The sequence below is a fragment of the Scleropages formosus genome, chromosome 12, assembly GCF_900964775.1.
Source record: "Scleropages formosus chromosome 12, fSclFor1.1, whole genome shotgun sequence".
Classification (NCBI taxonomy): Eukaryota; Metazoa; Chordata; class Actinopteri; order Osteoglossiformes; family Osteoglossidae; genus Scleropages; species Scleropages formosus.
Window position 1 is genome coordinate 1,058,032 of NC_041817.1, and position 24,754 is coordinate 1,082,785.

The 24,754-nt window shown below is 42.9% G+C and overlaps 1 protein-coding gene across 4 annotated transcripts in view; it reads left to right on the forward strand.

The window, feature by feature from the left end:
* Positions 1-431: 431 nt before the first annotated feature.
* The window catches only part of rbms1b (RNA binding motif, single stranded interacting protein 1b), a 45,227-nt gene continuing 20,904 nt past the window's right edge, over positions 432-24,754 (forward strand). For 2 of the 4 annotated variants that reach the window (XM_018741621.2, XM_018741624.2), the window contains exons 1-2: positions 432-612; positions 21,580-21,758. In XM_018741621.2, the coding sequence (XP_018597137.1) occupies positions 541-612; positions 21,580-21,758 (251 nt within the window). In that variant the 5' untranslated portion in view covers positions 432-540. Of the gene's footprint in view, positions 613-7,501; positions 7,597-12,542; positions 12,962-21,579; positions 21,759-24,754 lie in introns of those variants that run through there. The other 2 variants (XM_018741623.2, XM_018741625.2) reach the window with 2 other exon arrangements.

Here is a 24,754-nt window from a genome sequence, read left to right on the forward strand (position 1 = left end):
CGAGTGAAAATCGGAGGCTGACATTGGTCTCTGTTCCACCGGCTTAAAACAACATATTTGCTGCCGGTCGGGTCGGGGGTTGCAAAGTGAATCGTCGTTACCGCCAGCCTCTCTTGACCAAATGACGAGGCCTGTTTAAGCTACATGTTGTTGAAACAGGAATGACTTTGGGTTCATGAAGCATATGAATAATCAGAACAAAAAACAGTAATTCAAAATGTCAGTTATATATACGGTGTGCAGGAATATAATATCAAACCGCGGGCTGAAGTGAGACCGAGCAGAGAGACTGCGCGCGCTAGAACGACTCCGCTAAACCGAAACCTCGAGACAGAGCGAGAGGATCGCGTGCGCTCTCCTTCTTATCCCCCCCCGAATCCCCCCAATCCAATCTCCCTCCCTCCGTCCCTCCCTCCGTCCCTCCCGCACCCCCTCCTCCACGCGGCGGGCTCGTGGGTGAGGTCCGCCGTGTACCGAGCGAAACGCGGAGGAAACGGCTCTGCTCCGGGTCCTGCGCTGCGAGCTCCAGTTCGTTCATTCATGGGAAAAGTGTGGAGGCTGCAGATGTACCCGCAGTACTCGTACTACTGCCCGCAGTACCTGTCCGCCAAGGTACGGTGACCGAGTGCGAGCGCCGAGTCGAGTGTGAGTGCCGAGCGTGAGCACCTCGCTCTGTCACACGCGCACTGCTGCGTGGGGTTCCGCTGTCTCACTGGCACGAGGTGTTCCTCGCTCTGCGTTTTATAACTGCTACCTTTTCATTTCCGTGACGCAATATGGTTTATAATCATGATTCGCGGTGGAGCAGATCAGATATATCATATATTATTATTATTATTATTATTATTATTATTATTATTCAGACTGCTTACAAAATGTATGTCTCGTCAGGCAGTTAGTTATCCGTGATTTTTGTGAGCTGCGTGCGTTCAGCCTGGCTTGAATCCTGCGTTTTTTGGCATCGTTGGAAAAAAAAGCTCGTGTTTTTTTCCCTCTCTCTCTGAGCTGTGGTATTTCGGAGGAATTTTCTCATTTCGAAACTGGAGTCTGTGTGTAACATGATTCATTGCGTAGAAGAAGGTGCTTTCGAATACAACATGATTCGTATTATTTTAACATCTACTAGTTTATTATTTTATACCATGCAGTCCGAGTCCAGTTTTGCTGGATCGTTCAGTAAAAGTTTGTGCCCTTGACTTCGACATTCAACCCCTTAAGGTTGTTGTACTGGAGGGTTTATCGATTGTAATCGATTATTGTATCCGGGGGGGGGGGGGGGGGGGTGACAGAGCTGTACGTCTGCGGACGATTTGCCGGTCTCTAGTTGTCTTTATTATTGAAATACAAGAAACGGTGAATCGATGGATGTTGACAATGTGGAAACCCCAGAGCACTTCCAAGAAGGGGCTGCAGAATAATACAATAATAAACTTGAAATAACATGACTAACTCTTTCTCAGTGTGGCTGATTTGCAGAAAATGTCCATTTCAGACAAGTTTCATGTGGAGAACAAGATGTGCCATGAATGAAATCCCACATGATGAATATACAGTACATTACATGATTGAGTGATGAAAAGCAGCGGGTGGCAGAGTGGTTAAAGCACTCCGTGAACTCCACACTTGCTGAAAAAAGACGAGTTAAAAACTCTTAATCCGGAAGAAAAGAAAAAAAGGCAGCAGCAGAGTGCAAAGTAGTGACTGAAGACCCTGGAATTTCACTGAAATGAATAAATATCAGATTGGGACCAGTATAAAAGAATGCAAATAAGTACCTTGAGCAAGGTACTTAGCCCGAGTTAACAGAGTAATAATACCTTGTAGGATAAGTTGGTAACTCATTGTAAGTAGTTTGTTGCTGTGCAAACTGAATATGGTTTATAATTTACTTTGGAAAAATTAAATAAACGAGTGTAATGGAAAATGGTTAACTTACTGCCCTTGTAAGGCTGGATACTGAATTGTAGACTTACAGTTACAGAAAAGTACAGCCCAGATGAGTTACCAGAGTAAAACTTACTGTAATGACTTTAAAGCATGGTGTCACAGCAGGCTTGGCCAGGTCCTGCTGTCTGGTGGGTCTGGGGTTCGAGTCCTGCTTGGGGTGCCTTGTGACGGACTGGTGTCCCATCCTGGGTGTGTCCCCTCCCCCTCCAGCCTTGCGCCCTGCGTTGCCGGGTTTGGCTCCGGTTTGCCGCGACCCCGCTTGGGACAAGCAGTTATAGACTGTGTGTGTGTGAGACTTTTAAGCTGCTGTTGAAACGTAACATTGATGTCAAACTTGGAAAAAGATGTAATTTTGTGTAAGCATGAAATAACTTCATCTGTTCGGATTTAACAGTCATTAATGGCCAGACGTTGGTTACGTTTATTCATTGGTGAGGTTAGAGGGATTTTACAGATTAGGAGAATGGGGTATTAAAGAATACATGAAAAGGTTCTGGTTCAGGTCTCAGGAGGAGCTCTGCTGAGATACCCTCAAGCAGGTGTTTAACTTGAATTCCTTTGGATGGAATTTGTCTCGGTTCACTGAGAAACTAGCAAATTTGTAAACGTCATGTAAAAGCTCTGAAATAGCACTGCTGTACACTGTTTTGTGTGTAATGCCAGCTCTTTTGGGAGCTAGAACCCCTGTACATGTTCATCTGGACAAAGGGAGGTTTGTCCAGATTTCAGCAGGATCGGCTGCTGAAAGTGTGAGCTCCACAATGAGAACATCAGCACAACAGATATAGGAACACGGGCATGTAGAAAAACTTTTAAAGGGATACCGTGGTACATCATTGTCCATGTGCTAATTACATCCATTGTTGGGTGGCATGATGGCGCAGTGGGTGGTGCTGATATTATACAGCTCCAGGACTGCAGGTTTGGATGCGGGTTTGAATCCAGCTCAGTCTGTGTGGAATTTGCAGGTTCTCCCCGTGTTCGTGTGGTTTTCCAATGGGTACTTCAGTTTCCTCCCGCAGAACAAAGACATGCTTTTCAGGTGAACTAGATAATGTAAATTGCCCTTTAGAGTGTGTGACTGTGTGTGTGCCCTGTTGCGATGACGTGTAGATAGTTGTAAGTAGCTTAGTGTAGCATATCTATCAAGGTGCCTTGGACAAAGTTGTCAGCTACATAGGAGTTAAGAATAATAAAATTGCTGATTGCCACAATATGTGTATGTAAGCACAGGCTGAAATGAATGCACACAGCTGGCACGTCTGCTGATCAAGCTGAAAACAAACCATTGATTTTCTGTTAATATTGGAAGAAATTAAACATGGTGTAGCCAGAGTTGCTTCTAAATGTGGAATACATTATGTGGAACACTTGACTGTTCAGACAAGTCTGAACCTTCTGTCTCTCACGCTCAGCCCACTCATTATTTAGCACTGTAGGAACAATGTATACAAGCCTTCCAGATGAAAAACATGTGTATGTTTCGTGATGACATCAATCAAGTGTTTTTTTTTTTTTTCAAAATAGCAAAAAGTAAGTTCCAGACATTCAACAGCGCTAATGTAATTGCTTACCCATCTGAATAATTCAAGACAGAACAGTGTAATGGCGCGTAGATCCAGTGTGGGCAGAATCATTGGCAGCTGTTAGTGTCTAATGGGGATGGTGCCAGTGGTACATAATGCACTTTGCATCGATCACATCTATCCCAGGCCAGGCAAAATTATGGGCCCCACCCTCCCTCCACACTCTGCGAAGTGCATCTTTCTTGAACAGGTCTTGTGGCTGGACACAGTACGAGTTTTCCTTTACTGGAGATGAGTTTTCTTTTACCGTATGTGTTTTTTCTTGCGCGTAAAACGTGATAACAGTTCTGTCCGTAGGTTTAAGAACAAGCAGCCAGTGGTCTTAAAGACTCAGTTTGAAAATGTGTCCGGTACCTAGGACAGTACCGTAGTGCGGGTACCTCGCCTCTCCTGGGCTGCGGGTTCGGACGTGGGCTGGAATCTGACTCGGACCGTGCGAGTTTGTGGGGTCGCTCTGTGTGTGTCTCCATGGGTTTCCTCTGGGTGTTCCACCGTCCTCCCATAGTCCATGAATTGGTCACTCTAAACTGCCCTTAGTGTGTCACTGAGTGTACGAGTGTGTGAGTACCCTGCGATAGACTGCTATCCCATCCAGGGTGTGCTCTGCTGCAGGCCGTATGTTTTTGCGACAGGCTCTGAACCACCGTGACCGACTTTGGGCAAGCGGTTATTGATGGATGGATATTAACCGTCTGTATAAATTATTGCACGAGGTACGAATGCTAAGCAGATGGATAATCTAAATGTTGTCAGCCAGAATCATGTAAATATGGAAATTGCATGGCAAAGTGGTGCACAAGAGTAGCTCTTCAAGTCTGGACCTTATTAGAACTGGTTATTTTGAATGAATAATTGATACCCTTGTCTAATGAACTTAAACAGAGGCGTAGCTTTGCTGTAGAGGCTCGTTCAAGGCGTGTGAAAGTTGAGCACGTCCTCTGCGACTTTGATTCCGGCTGCTCTTTCGGCGGAAAGGCTCACGTTCAAAGTAGGCCTTCAAGAACGCGGGACAAGCATGGGGAGGATGTCCCTGTGCGGGCCACATCCACCTTGCAGTCGTCTCAGGATTAGCACTGACAATGAGGGAAAGTGGCGCGTGTTTCTGAAGCGGCTGCAGGTCTGCCCTGGCGCTGGGCCGGCGGCTTTCATCTTAGCCGAGCGCCTTTGAGAGGCGCTGTGTTCGCTGTGCCTGCAACCTATGAAGGAGAGATGTAACGCAGGCTCTCTTGCGCACACATACTCAGTCTCTACCTGAGCACTTTTGCGGCGCCGGTAAAGGCGCGTGCTTCGGAGATAGTTAACGTAGCTGGAAGATTAATACTGAGAAACGTGAGGTCGTATGTGATGAGGCTGCATGGAAATGATTGAAAACCCAGCAGAGCACTGGCAAGCAAAATGCCTATTTAAAAATAACTTTAAAGGAATTCGTTTTGCAATGCCTCATTCAGTTCAACGGTTCCCGATACAAGAAAATAACATACGTTGACAAATCATGTTTGAGTGCTCGAAATAAGACTTCGCTGCCCAGAAAGGCATTGCTCATAAACTGTGTAATAGTACATTGTTTAAATGATGTTGTGCATGATTACGCTATGATTATCTTACGCTAAAAACTCGTAAGCATTCAACTTCACGTGATTGAACTGATCGTATGTGTTGTTCTGAGTGACAAAGACAAGGGCAAGAGACAATATGTTTACAATAACATTAGCGGCATCGATGTCAGGAAATGGTATTGGATGTGGGAAGCAAAGAGGCTTTCATCTTCTATCTTTGATCATCATCGAACTCCGCAAGAGCTCCCAAGAAAACAGAATGCCCGCTTTAGTGGTGCGCCGGCCCCCCGGCGCAAGGCCGCGATCGATGGCAAGGTGTACGCGCAACGGCCGCCACTTCGACGCAGCATGCAGAGAGCCGCAACAATGGCATTGTGCTGAGGCGGAAAAAGTCCTACACAATGTTTACAATAAGGCTCGGAGAGTTGCCTGGCAGCAGAGTGTACAAAATTAAACAGCAAAGTTGGGCTGCTCTTTATGATGGCTCGGTCCTGAAAGGGCACCTATTGTGCTCCCATAATTCTCACTGGCGAGCGGAGCGAGGGCCCGGTGCACGGCCATACCCACGTCGGTGTCCTGGCTTTGTGCGAAAAGGCTCTTTAACAAAAAAAAAGAAAAACAGAACGAAAATAGCTAAAATCTCAGTCAAAGAAGGTCTGCTTTCTATAGATTGCTCTGTTAATGTGGGTAATGAAGACTCGTGCGCCGCTTTTCACACGAGCACAACATTCAACTGACATAAAAACTGGAGGTAATCTCAGATGTGATGCTGTGCATTATTTATTAGTACAGCTTTCAGCTTGCCCATTAATAGAATTAATCTGCGCTGCAATGCCCATCACTGGTCGGTGTGTGCAGAATGAAATTGAATTTATCTGAATTATCTGAATTTTCTGCTGCTTCTCAGGGCATCTTCTATATTGCTTTGTTCATAAAATGGAAATACATTATGTATTAGAAAATCTCATAAACATTATACTTTGAGAGATTTCCCCAGAAAGTGGTTTTCTTATTCTCACATGTGAAAAGTTGCATTGAGAAGTAATTAAATTAATGTTGTCAATCATTACACACTCCAAAGGTTTTCGAGCAACAGGAGCCATTTTCTCCACTCATTTCATTATTGTGATAATATATTATACTTCTCATTTTTTCATATCCCATATAGTTTTCATAAAAATTAAAAAGTGCCATAATGACGAAAATATTCTCCTTTTTTTGCAATTTAATTTTTAGTTTCATAAAAACAAATAAATTCTAATACCTTTATGGTTATACACATTAACACACATCTGTTTAGGCCTCTTCCTATAATATTCTTTTTGCTGCTGTCGCATTTTTGTATTTTGTCAAATGATGTCCTTAGAGCTTTAGCCACTGTGACCGCAATGTAAATAAGACAAAGACTGATAACAAAAGTATAATGTGTGAGAAATTCAAATGAGAATGATAAGATATTCAGTTGCTGTCGTACTCACTTTAAGACACGCTGTACTTGGACGTTTTTAATGTGCAGGGCTGAAATGCGATGTTGTCTAGGTCCATTAAGCAATGACAACCAGTACCTCTGGCTTCTTTAATCCTTTGGTGCTACAGTTATTTGGCAAAATATCTCATGATTGTATCATGGACATATTCCATCAAAAAATTGGGAATTTCATTAGTATTTGGTGCCTTTTTTTTTTTTTAAATTGTTTAATGCTACCATGTTCACCAGTTGATTTGTAAATTAAAAGGGGAACCTTTATATATTGTACTAGTTCTAACTTTAAGTAAGATTAATTTACTTGATTGAAAGCAGCGCAGGGTACCAGAGATGCACGCTTAAAACAATGAAGTTGTTGGTTCCCAGAAAAGTCTTGGGCTATTTTGTAGCATAGCAGTCACATCCCACTCCTGCTGTCATACAATTAAGCAAGGTGCTTACACTGATTTCCTACAGTAAAAAATTACCCAGCTGTACAAATTTGAAATAGGTCAATGTACAAACCTAACGTTCTAAGTTGTTCTGGAGAAAAGCGCTCACTAAATAATAATAATAATAATAATAATAATAATAATGATGGCTGCTGGTTGTTAACCTGAATTGCTCCTAGAAGACAGCCAGCTGTGCAGCGCAGAGTCTAAAACTGTAAGGTGCAAGACATGTGAAATGAAACGAAGCCCCAATCCTTGAGGGCAAGCAGCAAATATTTATCACTATTTGAAAGCGTGTGAAGAAGAAAGCGCTGCGCCGTAGCTGTCGTGTGGACTGGGCCTTCTTTGGTCCCAAATACAACAGCTTCCTTTGCAGACGCATATGGTCTCTGTCCCGTCGCCCCTCCCGTTCCCGTGGCGACGCCCCTCAGGCAGGCAGGCTTCCCGATTGGCCACGAGAGCCACCCGTCTTCCTGCGCGCTGCCCGCAGTCCTGCTGGTAAGCCACCGCTGAGCTTATGGAAGATGCTCCTGTCAGTGCCTCAGAGGGGTCTTTGTCCACATCCCCAGCCCTTCCGTCCCTGGAGGAAGGTAAATACCGTGCACATTTTGCACCTCCCTGCGTCGCACGTCTAGCCTCGGCTCAGGGGCAGGGCCAGAGCTTGCGCAGAGGAAACGGCTATGGAGGAAGTTACCAGGGAGGGATAATGATTTCAGTCTTTAAAAGGAAGTTTTTTTTTTTCCCTTCTCCGAGCAGCAGCGTGCAGAGAGCGAGAGACCCCGCTCTCCTAGTTTTCGATGCTTTTTTTTCGCGGTCATGTAGTGTGGTTCTTATTATGAGTTGTCTTCGCACAGATTACAGTACGGTGCGTGAAGTAGATTCACTTGCTCGCAAAGTCGTACTTGAATCGAACTGGTGTTTTTTCGCCTCTGTATACTTACGTGCACGCCTCTGCAAAACAAACTGCGTAATTGGGATATTTCTGAGCAGCTGGACCGATCGGAGGAAACGAACGGTCTCTTCTAACGACCTGCTAGTTTTGACGATGCAGTCTGGCAGCTGTGTTGTGTCACAGTGACCTCATCAGGAACAGACGAGCGAACGTGAGATGCAAGGCTTTCGCTGTGGTTCTCTAACCTGAGCTCCTTTTCTAGGGAGCTGTTTGCTAACAGACACGCTGGGCTTTCTGCATGCATTACCGCGGAGGACTGCAACATGACATTCGTTGATCTACTTATGCTGTGACAGAGAAAATTGCGAAGGAGGGAATAGCCACTTACTCAAGAAGATGAAAAGAAAGGACAAGGATTGAAGCTAAAGACCACGTTCAAAATTCAGGACAGGTCACGCTGCAACAGAATTAAAATAACAGCTGGCACAACCTCCGTGACTGCCCTTCCCACCCCACCCCAGTCCACCCCACCCTCGCCAAAGGGGAGGGCTCCATGTTCACCGTTTGCTCACAGGGCCCGGTTCGCACAATGCCCATCCGCGAAGTGCTGAATCAGATCCATCTGTTCTCGCTTGCAGTGACCTATTGCCACGGTGCGGTGGTCCGAATGCCCCCCCGCTCCCGTTTTGTTTGTGACCTTTACTGTTCACCGCATAGCTGTGGCATGCTGATGGCCCAGGAGGAGGGGACATCAAACGTTAATCCACAGCATGTCAACACCCTCGCCGGACCCAGGATAGGATGACAATAAGGGAAAACACAATTCTCCTACCAATAAATTATGCCAACTGATGGCACAAATTAAAAAAAGAAAAACAACAACAACAACAACAACAGATACTTCTCGAGTTTGGCTTTAGTTTTATGATTTCACAGGGAAGTGGTTGCTTTTACGGAGGGTCAAAAGAGCAGCTGTTGCTAATCTTATTAGCTGTCGGTCCACAACGGTTTGCGTGCAGAGTGGAAACAAAGGCTCCGAGGCCGTGGGCTGACATCGCGTCATCTGTACAACCAGCCAGAGGTGCACTTTCAGCCACACTGCAGAAATAGAGGCTTCTGTGCTGCAAGATATCAAAGTAGACAGATGAGGGGACAGGAAGTGCCGTGCGGTAGGCGGCGGATGTGCCTCAGAGTCCCTCCTCCCTAACAAAGGCTTTCAATCCAGGCCGTTTTGCAGCAACATTAGGAAGGAAGCGGGACGGAGGCGTGACTAATAGCTTGAACAGTTAGGAGATCAGCGACTGGTCTGTTAAGGGGCTGGAAAAGTAAATGGAAACGATATCCAACAGTGTAAAGATTATGCCCATGTGGTAAATTTAAGATACAATTAATTCAGTTTTACAGCTAGAAATTGTAAAGTACAAAAGTACAAGCTATATGTTTAATAAGAGGAATAAGAAATAATAATAAAACTATGTTAAGAAATTAAATAGTGTATTTCATATACAAATTACAAATAATTAATATTTCCAGATTGTTTGTACTCAGAGGCAGATGAGTGAGATTCTGACTGGAATCTACCCCGAACCATACAGCACTTCTCGACCCTCATTTTGGTTTTTTTCTGTTGATGCTGCGAGCTTTTCCCAGCTCAGGCTGTGGAACGGACTCCTCCAATCCTGCCACTCATGCAGGAGCCAGTTACGCTCTCCATCTGAAGCCTCTGACAGCTGCTGCAGCTTGTGGCCTGATAAACTGTGCTTTGCTGCATGCTGGAGCCAGAGCTGTTTGCCTGGTCATAGCTACAGGGATTAGAGCTACGGCGTGGATGTCATCGTGGTGGCAGTTAGCTTGCTGATGTTCTTTTTTCAGAAGCTGAAGTTGACAGTGGTGTGTGGCACTGCATTCTGTCCGTGTTTAGGGGACAGTAAAACGAAGGAGCGGCTCATACACCAGAATATTACTGTTATCTGGTATAGTCATCATCCCACAAACCAGAGTACACCAATAAGTACTCAGTTACTCTGATTTGGTGGGTGGATAATGCTATCTTCCAGTTTTAGGGATCCCCACTGCAGTTTTTGGAATGCTGCCTAGGCTGCCATGTACTGTTTGTGTTTGTAGCTGGCAATGCCCCTGCTAAGCATTTGCAAATTAATACTTTTCTATAGGGCAGGTGATGATTTTCAATACTGCAATTAATTATCACCACCCAAAATACAAGATAATAGTTTTAAAAGTCCATTTTAATGCACCATTCAAAATATCTTTCAGAGAGCTGATTTGGCTCTTCCAGTTTACTGTTCTGCAGTTTCTATGAGTCATCAAAATGAGTCTATTGAATTAATAGCTTTTAGGGCTCATTATATTACCTGCTGTGTCTGAGAAGACGTCACCTTCCAAATCCCTCTGTGTCCCTCCTCTTGTCTCCAGGTTAGGCATTTATCATGTGCCGTAGGGGGTCCAGGCACATAGCAGTCAAACCAGCGGGACTCCCCTGCCCTCATCTGCCCAACGCCCCCCTTCCAAACACTTATGTACCAAATGAAAAAAAAGTAGCTACCATTACAAATAAAACCTTAAGTACCCTTTGCAAATTCAGAGCTATAAATAAATTTGTCATCATCATCACTGAATTTCCCCAACCGCCAAGAGACGTGTTTTGATGATAGCACCCTCTTTTTACAAAGGGGAAATGTGTACTTATTTATAGTGTGACACTTTGTTTAACATGGGTCTAAAATTATTATTATATTTTTAACCATTCTAAGATAGATTTTCTTTGAAATGATAAAATGAGGATTGTGCTTGTCGCTCCAGCTCACAAGTGTTTTTTTATGCCACCTTCTTTGCTTTCCGCCATAGTATTCCAAAAGGGTTTGAAGTCGTTGCATGAGAAATAAACTTACAAAACTATGAAAGTGAAGAATCGGGGTCGTCATATTTTAAATTAAACGTAAAAGTGCCTAAAATAAACTGTAGTTTATAGAACAAGTGCCACTGTGTTTGATGTATTCAATGCAGATAATTATACAACAAATTAAATGTAGTCTGTGTATACTGCTAACCTATTCATTGATAAGCTTGATTACGATTTAATGTGGTCTGTATTACTATGGTACTTACCTTAACTGGGGTAGATGTCCATCTGTACAGTATTTGTAACTCCTCACCATAATGAAACACTAATTATCACAGACACCCGCAGGGCAAACATCTGCTCTGTCTTGGGATGACAGTAAACATCTGTGAATTCAGAACTTAACAAGAATGCTTATTAGTTGCTTTTCTGTTTTTTTTTTTTTTACAGTTGTATGGATAAATGGTGCTTTGTGATGAATCCATTTACATTCTTAAAATTGGGGATTGTGACTTGCTTTTTGTTAAATTTCTGTGGATTTACTTGTTGTATAATTTAACCCGAAAGCCTTAAACACTCCTGCTAAAAATGTACTGCCTCGTTTTTTACCAATGCCTTTAACTCCAGTGTTTCTGCATGTATTGAATAGTTTGTACATTGAAAAATTGTTGTGTGAGAAAAAATAAATACAAGAAACATATGGTGTAGTGTTTAAGGGGATGGACCTTAACCTTTCCCTAACTTGGAGCAGGACAGCGTAGCCTGGGCTACTCCAATATAGTGCATAGCTTTAAAAAAGAAAATGATTTAAAAATGCACCGAAAGAAAGTTTCAGCTAAGCAACAACAGCAACGGAAGTAATTTGAAAATTAACATATTAGTTGTTTTCGACCTGGTCTGTTGAGCAGCTGGAATCAGCTGAGTTACTGTAAGGACTGTTGTTTCTTTGTGCAGCGGTGCGTGTTCGTGTGTGCGTGTGTGTGGGTGAGTGTTGTATTAAGGGCTTTTCTGTCTGTGCTACGATACCCCGCAGGCCATAGGTCACAGAAGCATCCTCGCAATTGGCTTTATGAGCTTTTTGGAAACACTTTGAAAGCGGCTGTGGGGTTGCGGGTCTGTGACTAAACATCAGTCATGCCGTTTACTCATCCCAATTAAACTAATCCTGTATGACAAAGTAGGCCCTTCGAAAATATTGTTTTAATTCATTTGAAGTGGCATCTACTGCTAGGGGGTCTTGTTTCGCAGTATATATAGTTTCAGATAACAAAGAGTGATCATCTAACAGCCTAAAAGCACCGAAGGAGTGTGGCACACGCAACACCTGGTGACTTTCCTTTTGAAATGCAAATGACCCCCCCCCCCCCGGCTTTGAAAGCAATTGTCTGTCTCAGGATAGACACGCACAGTAATGTGAATTTAGCAGGGTGTGGCCGTCGAGTACGGCTCGGTCACACCTTTAAACCGCATGAATGGTAAAGGACACACCTTTGCGAGTACCATCTGGTGAGACTGCGAACCTTTATTCGGTACCTGTGCTTTTTTAACTGTACAGGATCTGGCGGCCGCTCTGTGGAATGTGTGGTATGCATTCCGGAATGAACCAACTGCTGCCAAAGCGGAGTAACGTGATTGAAGTTTGCGATGTTAGGCACGTGTTAACGTACGATTTGTAACGCTTCAAATTGAACGGCTTTTTAATACCCTACGTCTTTTACATTCTTTGTATCTACGGTTAGGGAAATGTGAATGTGCTCCTGCGGATGGGTGTCATTTAGTGTGGAACATCCCTGCAGTTCCCCGTCGGAGTGGTTTCTTCCGCAGTAGGTGGGTTTGTGCTGCTGGAGCCGAATGCAGATCAATGAAATCGAGCTGAATAGCCGAGTTGTGGGGTCGAAGTTGGGACGGGTGTTCGGACGCTCCTACGGTCGACGAACTGCTGGAGATTCTTCCTTTTGCGGCCTCGTACGAATTTCCCGCGACAGGGGAGGATTTGCCGGAAGCCGAAGTCTCGACAGCGAGCGCTTATGTGCCCGCTGAGTGCGGTCGGCGAAGTTGTCGAGGCAGCGCCGTGGATACGAACGGGTTAGGGAAGGACAGCGGGACACTCGGTCGTTCTCTGCGGAGGGGAGGCGCACCGGAGAGACGGACGATGATCTTCTCGAACACGGCGAATCCCGGCAGGACGGCTTACCGCAAGCAGGTACTAGGCCGAAGGGTCCAGGTCACACAGTCACAGTGGCCGCCCCACTCAGCCACTGTCACATACTGGTGACATGTCACATACAGTGGCCGATTGCGGCTGAACTTAGTTTATCCACATCATCGCATCGGTTGCGTGGAAAATCCGCGATGCCAGCCAGGCTGTTGCTCCCTTCACTGCTTTTCAAATTTGAAATTGGTAGTTGTTTTGCCTCAGAGATGAGCTGCTCCTCTCTCGGAGTCGATGTATCATGTTACCGAGATGTTGGGATAAGCAGCCCGGGCTCGCTTATAATATTTCCATTCACTGTCTCAGCGCATTTATGGCCATATATATAATTCAACCGCCTTTCGCATCCCGAATTCCGGCTAACTGTGTGGTATTAAGAGGGAAATAAAGTCAATTTCCGTAGTTCAATGTCGGGCATTTTCCCTCAGTGATGATGATGGGATGGGCTCATTCGGTGTCTTTTTTTTCTCTTCCTTTTTCACACGAATTCTCTTTAGAAATCGCACAGCCACCGGCGTGATACTTTTCAGCACTAATAATATATCCAAGCGGTGGAAGTTGCTTCCACCTCACGTTCATTTATATTCATAAAGGGTGTGTGTTTATGTCACACACTGTGTGTGTGTGTGTGTGTGTGTGTGTGGATATAATACACATGCAATAAGCAGCAATTAGTTATAAATTTGCTACGTTTACTGAGGAAGACAACAAGTAGGTTTTTTTTTTTTAAATTAAAACCCGTAAAATAGATTTCAAAATGCTCTGTGATGAGGAGAGATTCTGTAGACTGAGGTTTTTTTTTTTTTTTCTTCCCCTGTAAGATATCCACATTTACTTTTTAATTTTGAAATCGGTTCTGCTGCTTTTTTTTTTTTGGAAAAAATGTTGAGGTCATGGAAATAAAATTGAATGACCTTGTCATAGTAACTCCGTGAAATTGATTGAAGCATTTTGCTTAATGTATACTACAGCCTTGTTCAGACACACAGTGCTATAATATATATATTTTATATAATATATATACATGCCTTATACATGCATCAGTGTGTATTGTAAGTGCGTGTGCAGCGTCGGCTAAATGAAGAAATGTGAAATGGGTATGTTGCGTATGTAATGCTGGTGCACCAATTTATCCTTCAGAATGCTCTGTGCATTTTATGAGACCCTTTATATGTGTGTTTATGATTATGTATTTCAGTTATGTGTGTGTGAGGGAGAGGCCCGTGTAGTGAGTTCGGATCAGGCTGAATTGTAATATGACTATGCGATAGCTGATGGAAGCTCCCATCTCTAAGTACACGAGTAAAAGCTGCGGGTGATGCATGCGTCCGCGGTGCCATGCATGATTACGAGTGGCAAGGCTCCACGGGGTGGGCACGGTAAGCTGGGAGGGGGTTTGAAGGGCGAGGCCACTTACTGGAAGGCCCATGTGCTCCCATCAGGGATATGACAGCCCTGCTTGGTCTGGGGCAGCCTGATAAGATGCTGCTGTGCTCTCTCTTGCCCTCGTAGTCAGTGCTCCACTCCCTGAGATGAAGAGGCGACCAGAGGCATGGGTGCAAACGGGCTCTCGGTCATCCCAGAAGGAGGTGAGGGTATGACGGTGTCCAAAAAACAGCGGGCACAGTCGTGCCCCCCTGAGAGGTTCCCTTTGTCCGTGGTATGTGTCAGCTTGTGGGACACGTCCTCGTGTGGGGCAAGTCCGCTGATGGGTGGCGATCCCTACTGAAAATGGTTATGGACTTTATAGATGAATCTGGCAAGGTAGAAGAAAGGTAGATAACAAAGGTGCTGCTCTCCCAGCAGCTGACTAGGTGTCTGTTCAGGTTTTCGGACAACAACTTCGAGAACTTATAAGAAAAACAGAAATTCATTGCTCTTTTCGGGGTCGTGATTCATCCTGCACTTTTTTCTTTTCTTTTTCCCCCCCCCCCCCCCCCCCCTGAATGGAATAGCCACTAACAATTTCAGTGTACGTAATTGCCCAGAAGAGCAAATGATCTTGACTGGGCAAATTCCTGCTTGCTGTCCCACTAGTGTGAAGTTAAAGAGTTGTGTTCACATGTTGATGTCGTTTTAGGCTTACTGTCTCACCCGCACAACGGTGATATTGATTTGCTATTTAACCTTTATCCCACGGAAATAGCAGAAGCCCAGAGGTGTGGGTTTTAGAATACTAACATGAAGTGGTGTTTGCTTTACTGCTTCCAATGTTTGAGAACAAGAATGTCATTGATCAGTTTTCTAATCCTGTCTTCTATGGGACTTGGTCCTTTTCAAACTGATAGGGATGAATGGAATAACAAATGATTCATAAGGTGAAATTTGTAGCAGAAGATGAGCAAAACTTTGATACTTTTTTAAAAAAAATTCAGTATGTAGCATGGTATGTACTGCACACACTTTTAAAACAATTGCAAACCCATCACAGGGATGTCCTCATGTAGCAACTTGCAGGAAAAGGCATAATTTCAGTTGCATCTGTCCAATATCCAATTGTATGGATGAATACATATAAGTTACTTTAGAAAAAGTGCTGGCTAAACAGAATAATAATCTTCCAGTTAATAAATCTTTTGGAGTCGATTTATTCCTGCAGTGTTTGACTTATTGAAAGATCTAATTTAATCTCCTTTCTTAGCTGCTCCAAAGATTTCCCCCTCCCCCTTTCTCAGTGAATTGCTTTGGAGTTCAGTGTGGGTGGTTCTCAGTAAAGACCCCCCTCCATCGGTGACACGTTGGACTTGACCTTTTACCTCCAGTGCAGCTGTTTTAAATCTTGAATGTTCATTGAGTCTTTGGACCAGTTCTATAGGAGACTGGCTTCATCCACTTTGACAAATGCTTCCTTTGTGCCCGGTCTTCTGGAGAAATTGTATTTTGTTCGCTACCCTCAAAGTTCAGGAAGTGGGAAAACCTTGGTTTCCCCCCCCCCCACTTCATTCAAGCATAGATATAAATTTGACATTCATGTACACTTTCAGTAATGTTCAAAGTCTTCCCCCCAGCCCCCTCGATTAAAGTATTATATTTTGTACTGGAGCCTGTTTTGGTTATGTTGTTGGTTTCTTGAGTGGGTCAACAAGGCAAGGAAGTTTACCATTTTCATCCACCATTAAGGAACTATGTTTTGTTGTAGTTTAGTAAATGATCATGGTATTTTAAAAATGATTTTTGCACAGTTGAATGGTATGTCAAAGACCTTTTGTACTATAGCTTTTCCTTCAATACTTGCAGTCTCGAACATGCAAAGGAAAGTTGTTTGCACATTTGTCTCTCTCTTCATTTGAGTGAGTCCCCCCAGCCATGGTGAGCAGAATTGCCTGTAATTTCTCTGTAGTGGCATGCTTCCCGTCCGCATGGATGGGCCTCCCATACACATGAATGAATACTACAGCTATGTGGGGTCCTTTCTTTTTCTTCCTTTTCTTTCTTTAAATGGTTTAACTTGTCTTATTTTGTATTTTACCATTATGTCCATAATATATAATGATATGTCATAATGTTGTTGTTGTAATAGTTTCATTATCACGGTCACATATGTTGCAAAACATCTCCAATATTAAAGGGTACTGGTTACAGTATTTTACGCATGTCCATGTCTCCTTTTTTTTTTTTTATTTGACAGAGTGGTACTGATGAGTTGCAGCTTTATGTCCATTAGGGTTATACAGTTATTTGCAGTATTTTTAAAATACCAATTTAAGACTGTCATTGCTATTTCTATTATTTTAAACTTATTTGACATTTTTTATTTAGCTAATGCTTTTCTCCAAAGGGACTTAACATCCTTAAGATACTCACAATTCACACATTTTTACAGCTTGTTTAATTTTTACTGGAGCAATGTAAAGTAACTTGCTCAACGGTATTACAACAGAAAGGTGGGTTTGAACCTCAGCCCTGTAAGGAGAAGCTGGCTGGGTTAAGCACAACACTATCTGCTGACCTTTTTGGGGGGAATGAAATATTTTTTAATTTCCTCATAAGAAATGAGTAGTTCCCTTCTTTTAAAGGAAATTCTCCTAATGGATATGTATACAGGAACAAATTGTATGTGCTAACCCCTGAAAGAGCATAATGGCATCTATGATGAAAAATTATTCACAATTTGTTTAATCTGTGTTTGTTCCAGAAACAAAGAATTTGTCTGTAAAATGGTAAAAGCAAGTTGGTAGATGAAAGCTGAAGTGTTTTTCTGTTGCAAAAGAATGTCTGACTTGCATTTCAACAACCTTAAAGATGTAGTTTTAATCTAATATTGCAGTATTTTTCATACATCATATTCAACCTCTCAAGTAATATTTGTGTACATGTGTACATCTGCACCGCATCCTTATTGAACTGCTTAACTTTGGATGCCCTTAAAGATTAGTAATTTCAGTAAAATATGGTTTCTACTCTATTTACATATTGAGCACTAGGATAGCATAGTTGGCCTTTGTTCAATGTTCTTCAAAAGGGTGCTACTGTCACTCACAGAGCAATGAGGCGGCACGGTGGCACAGCGAGTAGCGCTGCTGTCTCACAGCGCCTGGGTTGTGCGAGAGAATGTGGGTTCGATCCCTGCTCAGTCTGTGTGAAGTTTGCAGGTTCTCCCCGTGTCTGTGTGTTTCCTCCCACGGTCCAAAGACATGCTGTTCAGGTTTCCCCCCATAGTGTGTGAGTGACAAAGGGTGTGTTCCACTGATGTATGAATGAGTGACCCATTGTAAGTAGTGTATCTAGCAGTATAAGTTACCTTGGTGAATAAGGTCTGTGGGCTGGTAATACTACATAGCATTCACTGTAAGATGCTTTGGAGAAAAGCATCTGCTAAGTGAATAAATGTAAGTGGTAGTGGAACCCCTTTGACTTATCACCAAATATTGTTCTAAAACATGATAGAAAGTAAGATTACATGTCATACTGATTTATATGCATATTTCATTAAACAAGGTAACATCTGGGTATTAAAATTTTGGTATTAAATGTTCTGTTAGTTTAGAAATGTGTACCAGTTTTCCAGTATTCAGTAACTTTTTTTTTTTTTTTTTTTTTTGTTCAGGTTGCCAGAGATTTTATGTTCTGTTGAACATCGTGTGCCAGAAAAACACCATTCTATGGCAAGAACTAAATACAGTATAGACTGCTCTAAAAATACCTGAATGGCGAAGTAAGCAAGAATACTGCACAAAGTGTTTAAATTCTTCTGGTTAATGTTTTAATGTGCTCTTTCGTCACTGCAGATTATGTAGTGAAACCTTTGTCCTGAGTGTGTCCTTGCCGGATGAAAATTATGGCCTGTTCCCAGCCAGCCTGCATCTCTTGCATTGGCTGGAGAGCTCCCAGATGTTTTACTTCATTGCACCCAATGCCGTTCAACCCGCAGACAGCAGTGGCAGAAGGGCTGTTTCATGAATGAGTAAGAGGAAGGAAATGGTCGACCAATCTGAGCCGCACCCCCCTCTCCCCATCCGTTCGGCACAAAACATATCGTGGGCGTAAAGGCCAGTCTGTCTCTCTTCTGCTCCCTCTCTCCCTCTCTCAGGCTGTAACCCAGAATACTGTAATCACGTGCCCTCGCCATCTCGTTCTGCTGCGGAGTTCCTAACCAATTCCGATCCTTCAACCTATCAGCATTGGATGTTTCTGGAACGTTGCTTAACGTACTTGCGCTAGACTCGTGCGCTAATGGCATAGTTTAAAGTTCTTCCAAGGTAGGATGCCAGATGGGAAATTTCACAGACGAAAAGCGGATGTTGCCCTAACAGTAGAGCAAAGATTTAAAGGGTGTAGGTTTTTGAATAAAGTAAGCACATGCAATGTTTTGTATTACGTTAAAGGTTGTACTTTCCCTGTAGATCTTAGGAAGAAAGTTGGAAGGAAAATGAGTTGGGAAGGTGATTTGCAGGTTGAGACAAGAATATGTCCTTAAGCTATAACGTTTTTTTCCCCCCTGCTTTAATGAAAAGCTGTAATTTCTGTCTCGTAAAGCCATTAACTTTTTTGGAGCACGTTTTGAAGTTGGATTGCAAAGGGCCCTAAAATTAGTTTTGACCAGTTTTAAGTTACAGAATCTTATCTCTGACTAATCATATGTTTAGTCAATAGCATCAACTACAGTGCCATGAAAAAGTGTTTGCCCCCTTCCTGATTTATTTTTTTGCATATTTGTCACGGTTAAATGATTGAGATCAAACAAACTTTAACATTACACAAAGATAACCCGAGTAAATACAAAATGCAGTTTTTAAATGATGATTTCATTTATGAAGGGGAAAAAAGCTGTCCAAACCTACCTGGCCCTATGTGAAAAAGTAATTGCCCCCTAAACCTAATAACTGGTTGTGCCACCCTTGGCGGCAACAACTGCAGTCAAGCGTTTGCGATAACTGGCAATGAGTCTTTCACATCGTTGTGGAGGAATTTTGGCCCACTCTTCTTTGCAGAATTGTTTTAATTCAGCCATATTGGAGGGTTTGAGCATGAACAGCCTGTTTAAGGTCATGCCACAGCATCTCAATCGGATTTAAGTCCAGACTTTGACTAGGCCATTCCAAAACCCTTTTTTTTTGGGAGCCATTCAGAGGTGGACTTGCTGGTGTGTTTTGGATCATTGTCCTGCTGCATAACCCAAGTGCGCTTGAGCTCACAAACTGATGGCCGGACATTCGCCTTCCAGATTTTCTGGTAGAGTGCAGAATTCATGGTCCTATCATTTATGGCAAGTCATCCAGGTCCTGAAGCTGCAAAGCAGCCCCAGAGCATCACACTACCACCACCATGTTTGACTGTTAGTATAATGTTCTTTTTATGAAATGCTATGTTACTTTTACGCCAGATGTAACGGGACGCACACCTTCCAAAAAGTTCAACTTTTGTCTCATCAGTCCACAGAATATTTGCCCAAAAGTCTGGGGGATAATCAAGATGTTTTTTGGCAAATGTGAGATGAGCCTTTGTGTTCTTTTTGGTCAACAGTGGCTTTCGCCTTGGAACTCTCCCATGGATGCCATTTTTACCCAGTCTCTTTCTTATTGTTGAATCATGAACACTGACCTTAAGTGAGGCCTGCAGTTTTTTAGATGTTGTTCTGGGTTCTTTTATGAGCTCTTGGATGAGTCGTCGTTGCGCTCTTGGAGTAATTTTGGTAGGCCTGCCACTCCACTGTTCCAAGTTTTCTCCATTTGTGGATAATGGCTCTCACCGTGGTTCGCTGGAGTCCCAAAGCCTTAGAAATGGCTTTGTAACCCTTTCCAGATTGATACATGTCAATTACTTTGTTTCTCATCTGTTTGTGAATTTCTTTAGATCGTGGCATGATGTGTTGCTTTTTGATGCGCTTCACTTTGTCAGACAGGTTCTGTTTAAGTGATTTCTTGATTCAACAGGTCTGGCAGTAATCAGGCCTGGGTGTGGCAAGTGAAATTTAACTCAGCTTTCCAAAAAATGTGGTTAATCACAGTTCATTCATAATTTAACAAGGGGGGGGGAGACAGGTAATTACTTTTTCACATGGGGCCAGGTAGGTTTGGACAGCTTTTTTCCCTTAATAAATGAAATCATCATTTAAAAACTGCATTTTGTGTTTACTCGGGTTATCTTTGAGATCAAACAAATTTTAATATTACACAATCATTTAACTGTGACAAATATGCAAAAAAAATCAAAAAATATCAAATACTTTTTCACAGCATTGTAAAAGACAGCTCTGTTGTACAGTAGTGTTCCTTTATGGAACTCTTATCATTGCATTGTTGAGCCTTCATCAAGACTGAATAAATGTCCTTTTCCCAGATGCAACTGGAAGCAGCCACCTCATGTGATGGACAATGTTGTGGTTGTTCTTAGCATGGGGGGGTTATGCTGGCTTCTTTCTGAATGCAAACCATAGTAGAGAATCTCCAGCTGGGAAAGCGTCCAGGAGAAGATTGCTTAATTCCGTCACTGCTTCATGCTTGGAATTCCATCAGCTTTCCCGGATGTGCTAGGAGGGGGGTGTTGGGTGGTTGTTCACAGAACAGTTCAGGAAGAAAAGCTTGTAGACTAGAACATCTGGCACAATTAAGACAGGAAAGAGAAGATTGCTTAATCAATTTCTTTTCTCAGATTATGAATGCAGAGGCCCAGGCATTTTCACTAAGATGTTTTTTGGTCATATCATAAGTGTTATATCCATGGGTTCATTTACTTGACTGAAGTACAACATTGACTGCTTGGTAATGAAAGATCAAATTTGGAGATTATTTATTGTTCAATATTTAAGTGGCCAAAAATGCCTTTAGTTCACATTTATAGCATATAGTGTATAAAATGTATATTTTTTCACTATGCCAAAGAATTGTCAATAATGAGCTTGGTATCAACTCTTTCACATTAACTGGGCAGCTGTGCAGGTGGCTGCAGCTCTAAAGCCATCAGTGGGCCTTTTGGCAGTTGCATTGTCTAACCTCTCACACATGTGGAGGTGGTGGTTCTTATAAGGTGTTACTTCCTTATTGGGGCCAGTAGATGGAATTAAACAACATACTGGGGGAACAGTCCCATTTCCTGTTTGGTGTGATTACATGTTATGTCTGGTGTGTTTCTTTCAAAAGGCTGCCCATTTCTGTCCCCACCCTCACCAGGCACCTGTGGCCCCCTCCTCACAGCCCATGGCCCCACCCAGCCCTAGCACCAACAGCAGCACCAACAACAGCAGCAGCAGCAGTACAGCGGGATGGGAGCAGCTCAGCAAGACCAACCTGTACATCCGGGGCCTGCCGCCTGCCACCACTGACCACGACCTGGTCAAGCTCTGCCAACCGTGAGTATGCTTGCTACCTTCCCAGTATGGTGTTCACATGGATCAGTTTGTGTTTTTTTTTTTTTTTTTTTTTTTAAATGTAGCAGAATGGGAAGGAAGAGGGAGAAATGATGACAATAGAATTGGAGTTGTGTGTGAGGCTGTCAGCTGCATGTCCTTTTGGTTACCATAAATTTGAAGTTGTCTGTGGTGGAAGTCACATTATACACATTGTATGTGATGCCACATGCAGCTTTATTTGTCCATTCATCTGTCAGTTATCAGTAACCACCCTTCCAGTGCGCAGTGGTAGTAGCCCAAGCCTATTCTTGAAGTGAAGGGAGTGAGGCAGGCTAAACCCTCTGGATGGGACACCAGTCAGTTGCAGGGCTATCGCATAAATTCACACTACTGGTAATTTTTGTCACCAGTTCAGCTAAAACACGTGTCTTTGGACTCTGGGAGGAAATGTAGCGCATGGAAGAAACCCACTCAAACACAGGGTACCCATGCAAACTCCACACAGGCTGGGCCAGGTTCAAAACCACATCCAAACCCTCTGTCCAAGAGCTGTGAGGCAGCTGTAATTAACCAGTTTATTGTGTGTGTGTGTGTGTGTGTGTGTGTGTGTGTGTGTGTGTGTGTGTGTGTGTGTGCGCGCATGTTACAAGTTCAATCTTAAAATTTACTTTATTACAAGAATGTTTCCTTCTTTTTGACCAAAATAGCTTCTGCATAACAAACTTCAACAACCACCACAAACTGCAGCAAAGTGGAATAAAAAAAAGGGGAAGAGAATTCAACACAAATTCCAGCGCATGCATATCTCAGATGCAGAACAACTTCTTGCATTAGATAATTGGATAAGATTTATAGTATATCAGAACCAATACATACCAAGAAGGGTCCTGTACTATTAACAATAACAACAAGTTGGGAAACCTTTCATAACATTATTATTTACAGAAGGATTTCAAAGAGAGGAACTGGGTCCATGACCAAACCTGACTCCCAACACACACCACCGGGTTCAAGTCCCGCTTGGGGTGCCTTGCGGAGGACTCCCAACACTTTTACTGTATATCTGGGGTGATTTCCCATCACTACCTTTGCAGCTTGACACAGGACCACAGGCAGTGAGTCAGTGCCTTTTTTTTGCACCTTGGACACAGGGGAGAGGAATCTGATCTGAATTTACTTTGATAACTGAAATATATGTGCCCCATGTATTACCTTGAGCTGGATTGCTTTTGCTCCATTACAGGCAGTAATAGAGTAACCTTTTTTTTGTATTCTCCCAGACTTCACATCTCATCTGTTAGCTTTACATTTAGTGTTGTGTGTGTGTGTGTGTGTGTGTGTGTGTGTGTTGGTTCCCCCCCCCCCCCGCCTCCTCTTCCCCTCCAGATTTCCTTCAGCCCCTGACAACTGGCATTAGTGTAGCCTTGGAATATATTGCTGTATTCACTGATAGAATTATTCCCTTTTTTGAAAAATTCTCTTGCTACAGATGAGATGAAAATCTGTTTAATTTTGGTTTTGTTCTTTGACCAGAGTACTTTTGATTCAGCCTGGTTGCTGGGTGCCTCCTCTGTGACCAGTGGCATTGAGCATGAACACTACAAATAGGTTCATACATATTTCTCATCAATCCATCAGTCTCATTCAAATATATTTTGAGATGCAGAATAAATGGATGTGAATGTAATTGTAAAAAATGTCTCATAGTTTATTCTAGGTTCTGTGTTAAAGGAAGAGATTTACTGGGGGAGGGGATGCCAGAGTGAATGAATTGGCGCTCGCCAGCCAGCAGCCAGGGGACAGCTGACAGCGACATTACATTTTAATTTGAAATGAAAAATGATCTTGATGGCTGCAAGGACAAACCAGAGAGCAGCGACAGCTGACAATATGAGGAGTAAATGAACAGCGAGAGCAGTTGTACATGGTGCTGGGTTGAGGAATAGATTGCAGCCAGCGTTTGTCCAAAGTTTATTGTGTTACCGTCTACCTGACATCTGCTGAAAGACCGCTGGGGTGACTTTGAAATCTTATTTTTCTTTCCATGCTGCCACCCCACATTCACCAGCTCACAATCCCCACCCGTACCTCCAGCACACACACCCTGCACAATGTGATGTTGACTTTGCAGCACATTCTATCTTTCCCAGTTTGCTGTCGCATCCTTTCAGTGTGTAGTTGCAAAAGTGAGGCAAGGGTTTGTTTTAGTGTGCATCACTATTGCAAGAACCATTTTCCATACAACCAGTCCATACCTTTTTATCTGTGTGATAGAAAGTTCTGGAAAACAGGGAGCTGAAATATCAGTGTGTGTTCATATTTTTACTTAATACTCAACAAGGCAGGAACCCTATTTTGAAGTCTATATGGCGCATTGTATAATTTTTGTAACAATCCATTTGAACAAAATAAGGGGAGAATTAATTTGTATGAAAACAGGGTTTTGGAGAATGATGACAGCAGTCTATCAGTCTTTCTTCAAGCAATATTTCTATTTCATTCAGTAAAACTTTTTTTTTTATTTCAAAACATGATGAAAGGGTATATTTAAAAATTAGTCCTTGAAACAGCATTTACTTTGAGTTTTGACTTGAATTCAGAGTTAAGTGGTTAACAAGAGTGACTGAGTTTAATATCTTCATGCTTGGTATCTCACCATGTGTCTTTGTTAGCTGCAGTGTTTGACCTTTTCATTCATTCTCTGCCCCTAGTCTCCTGTTACTTTGCAAGTAGTCTCATTGTCATGACTTAATCAGACCAATGTTCTATTGTCCATACTGGTAACATTTGAAAAATGTAAAGAATGTTGAAATAACTGTGTAAAATGTTCAAGTAAATGTAAGGAATAAAATGCTTTGAAAATAACTGTGCTCCTAGCTAAAGGATATTGTCTTCCCACTGCTGTCAGAATGTATGCTTTGTGGGTTGTAAATAGCAGGTGTAGCAAAATCTGATACCTGAACAGTACACTAGATAACTGTCCATATGCTGCTATC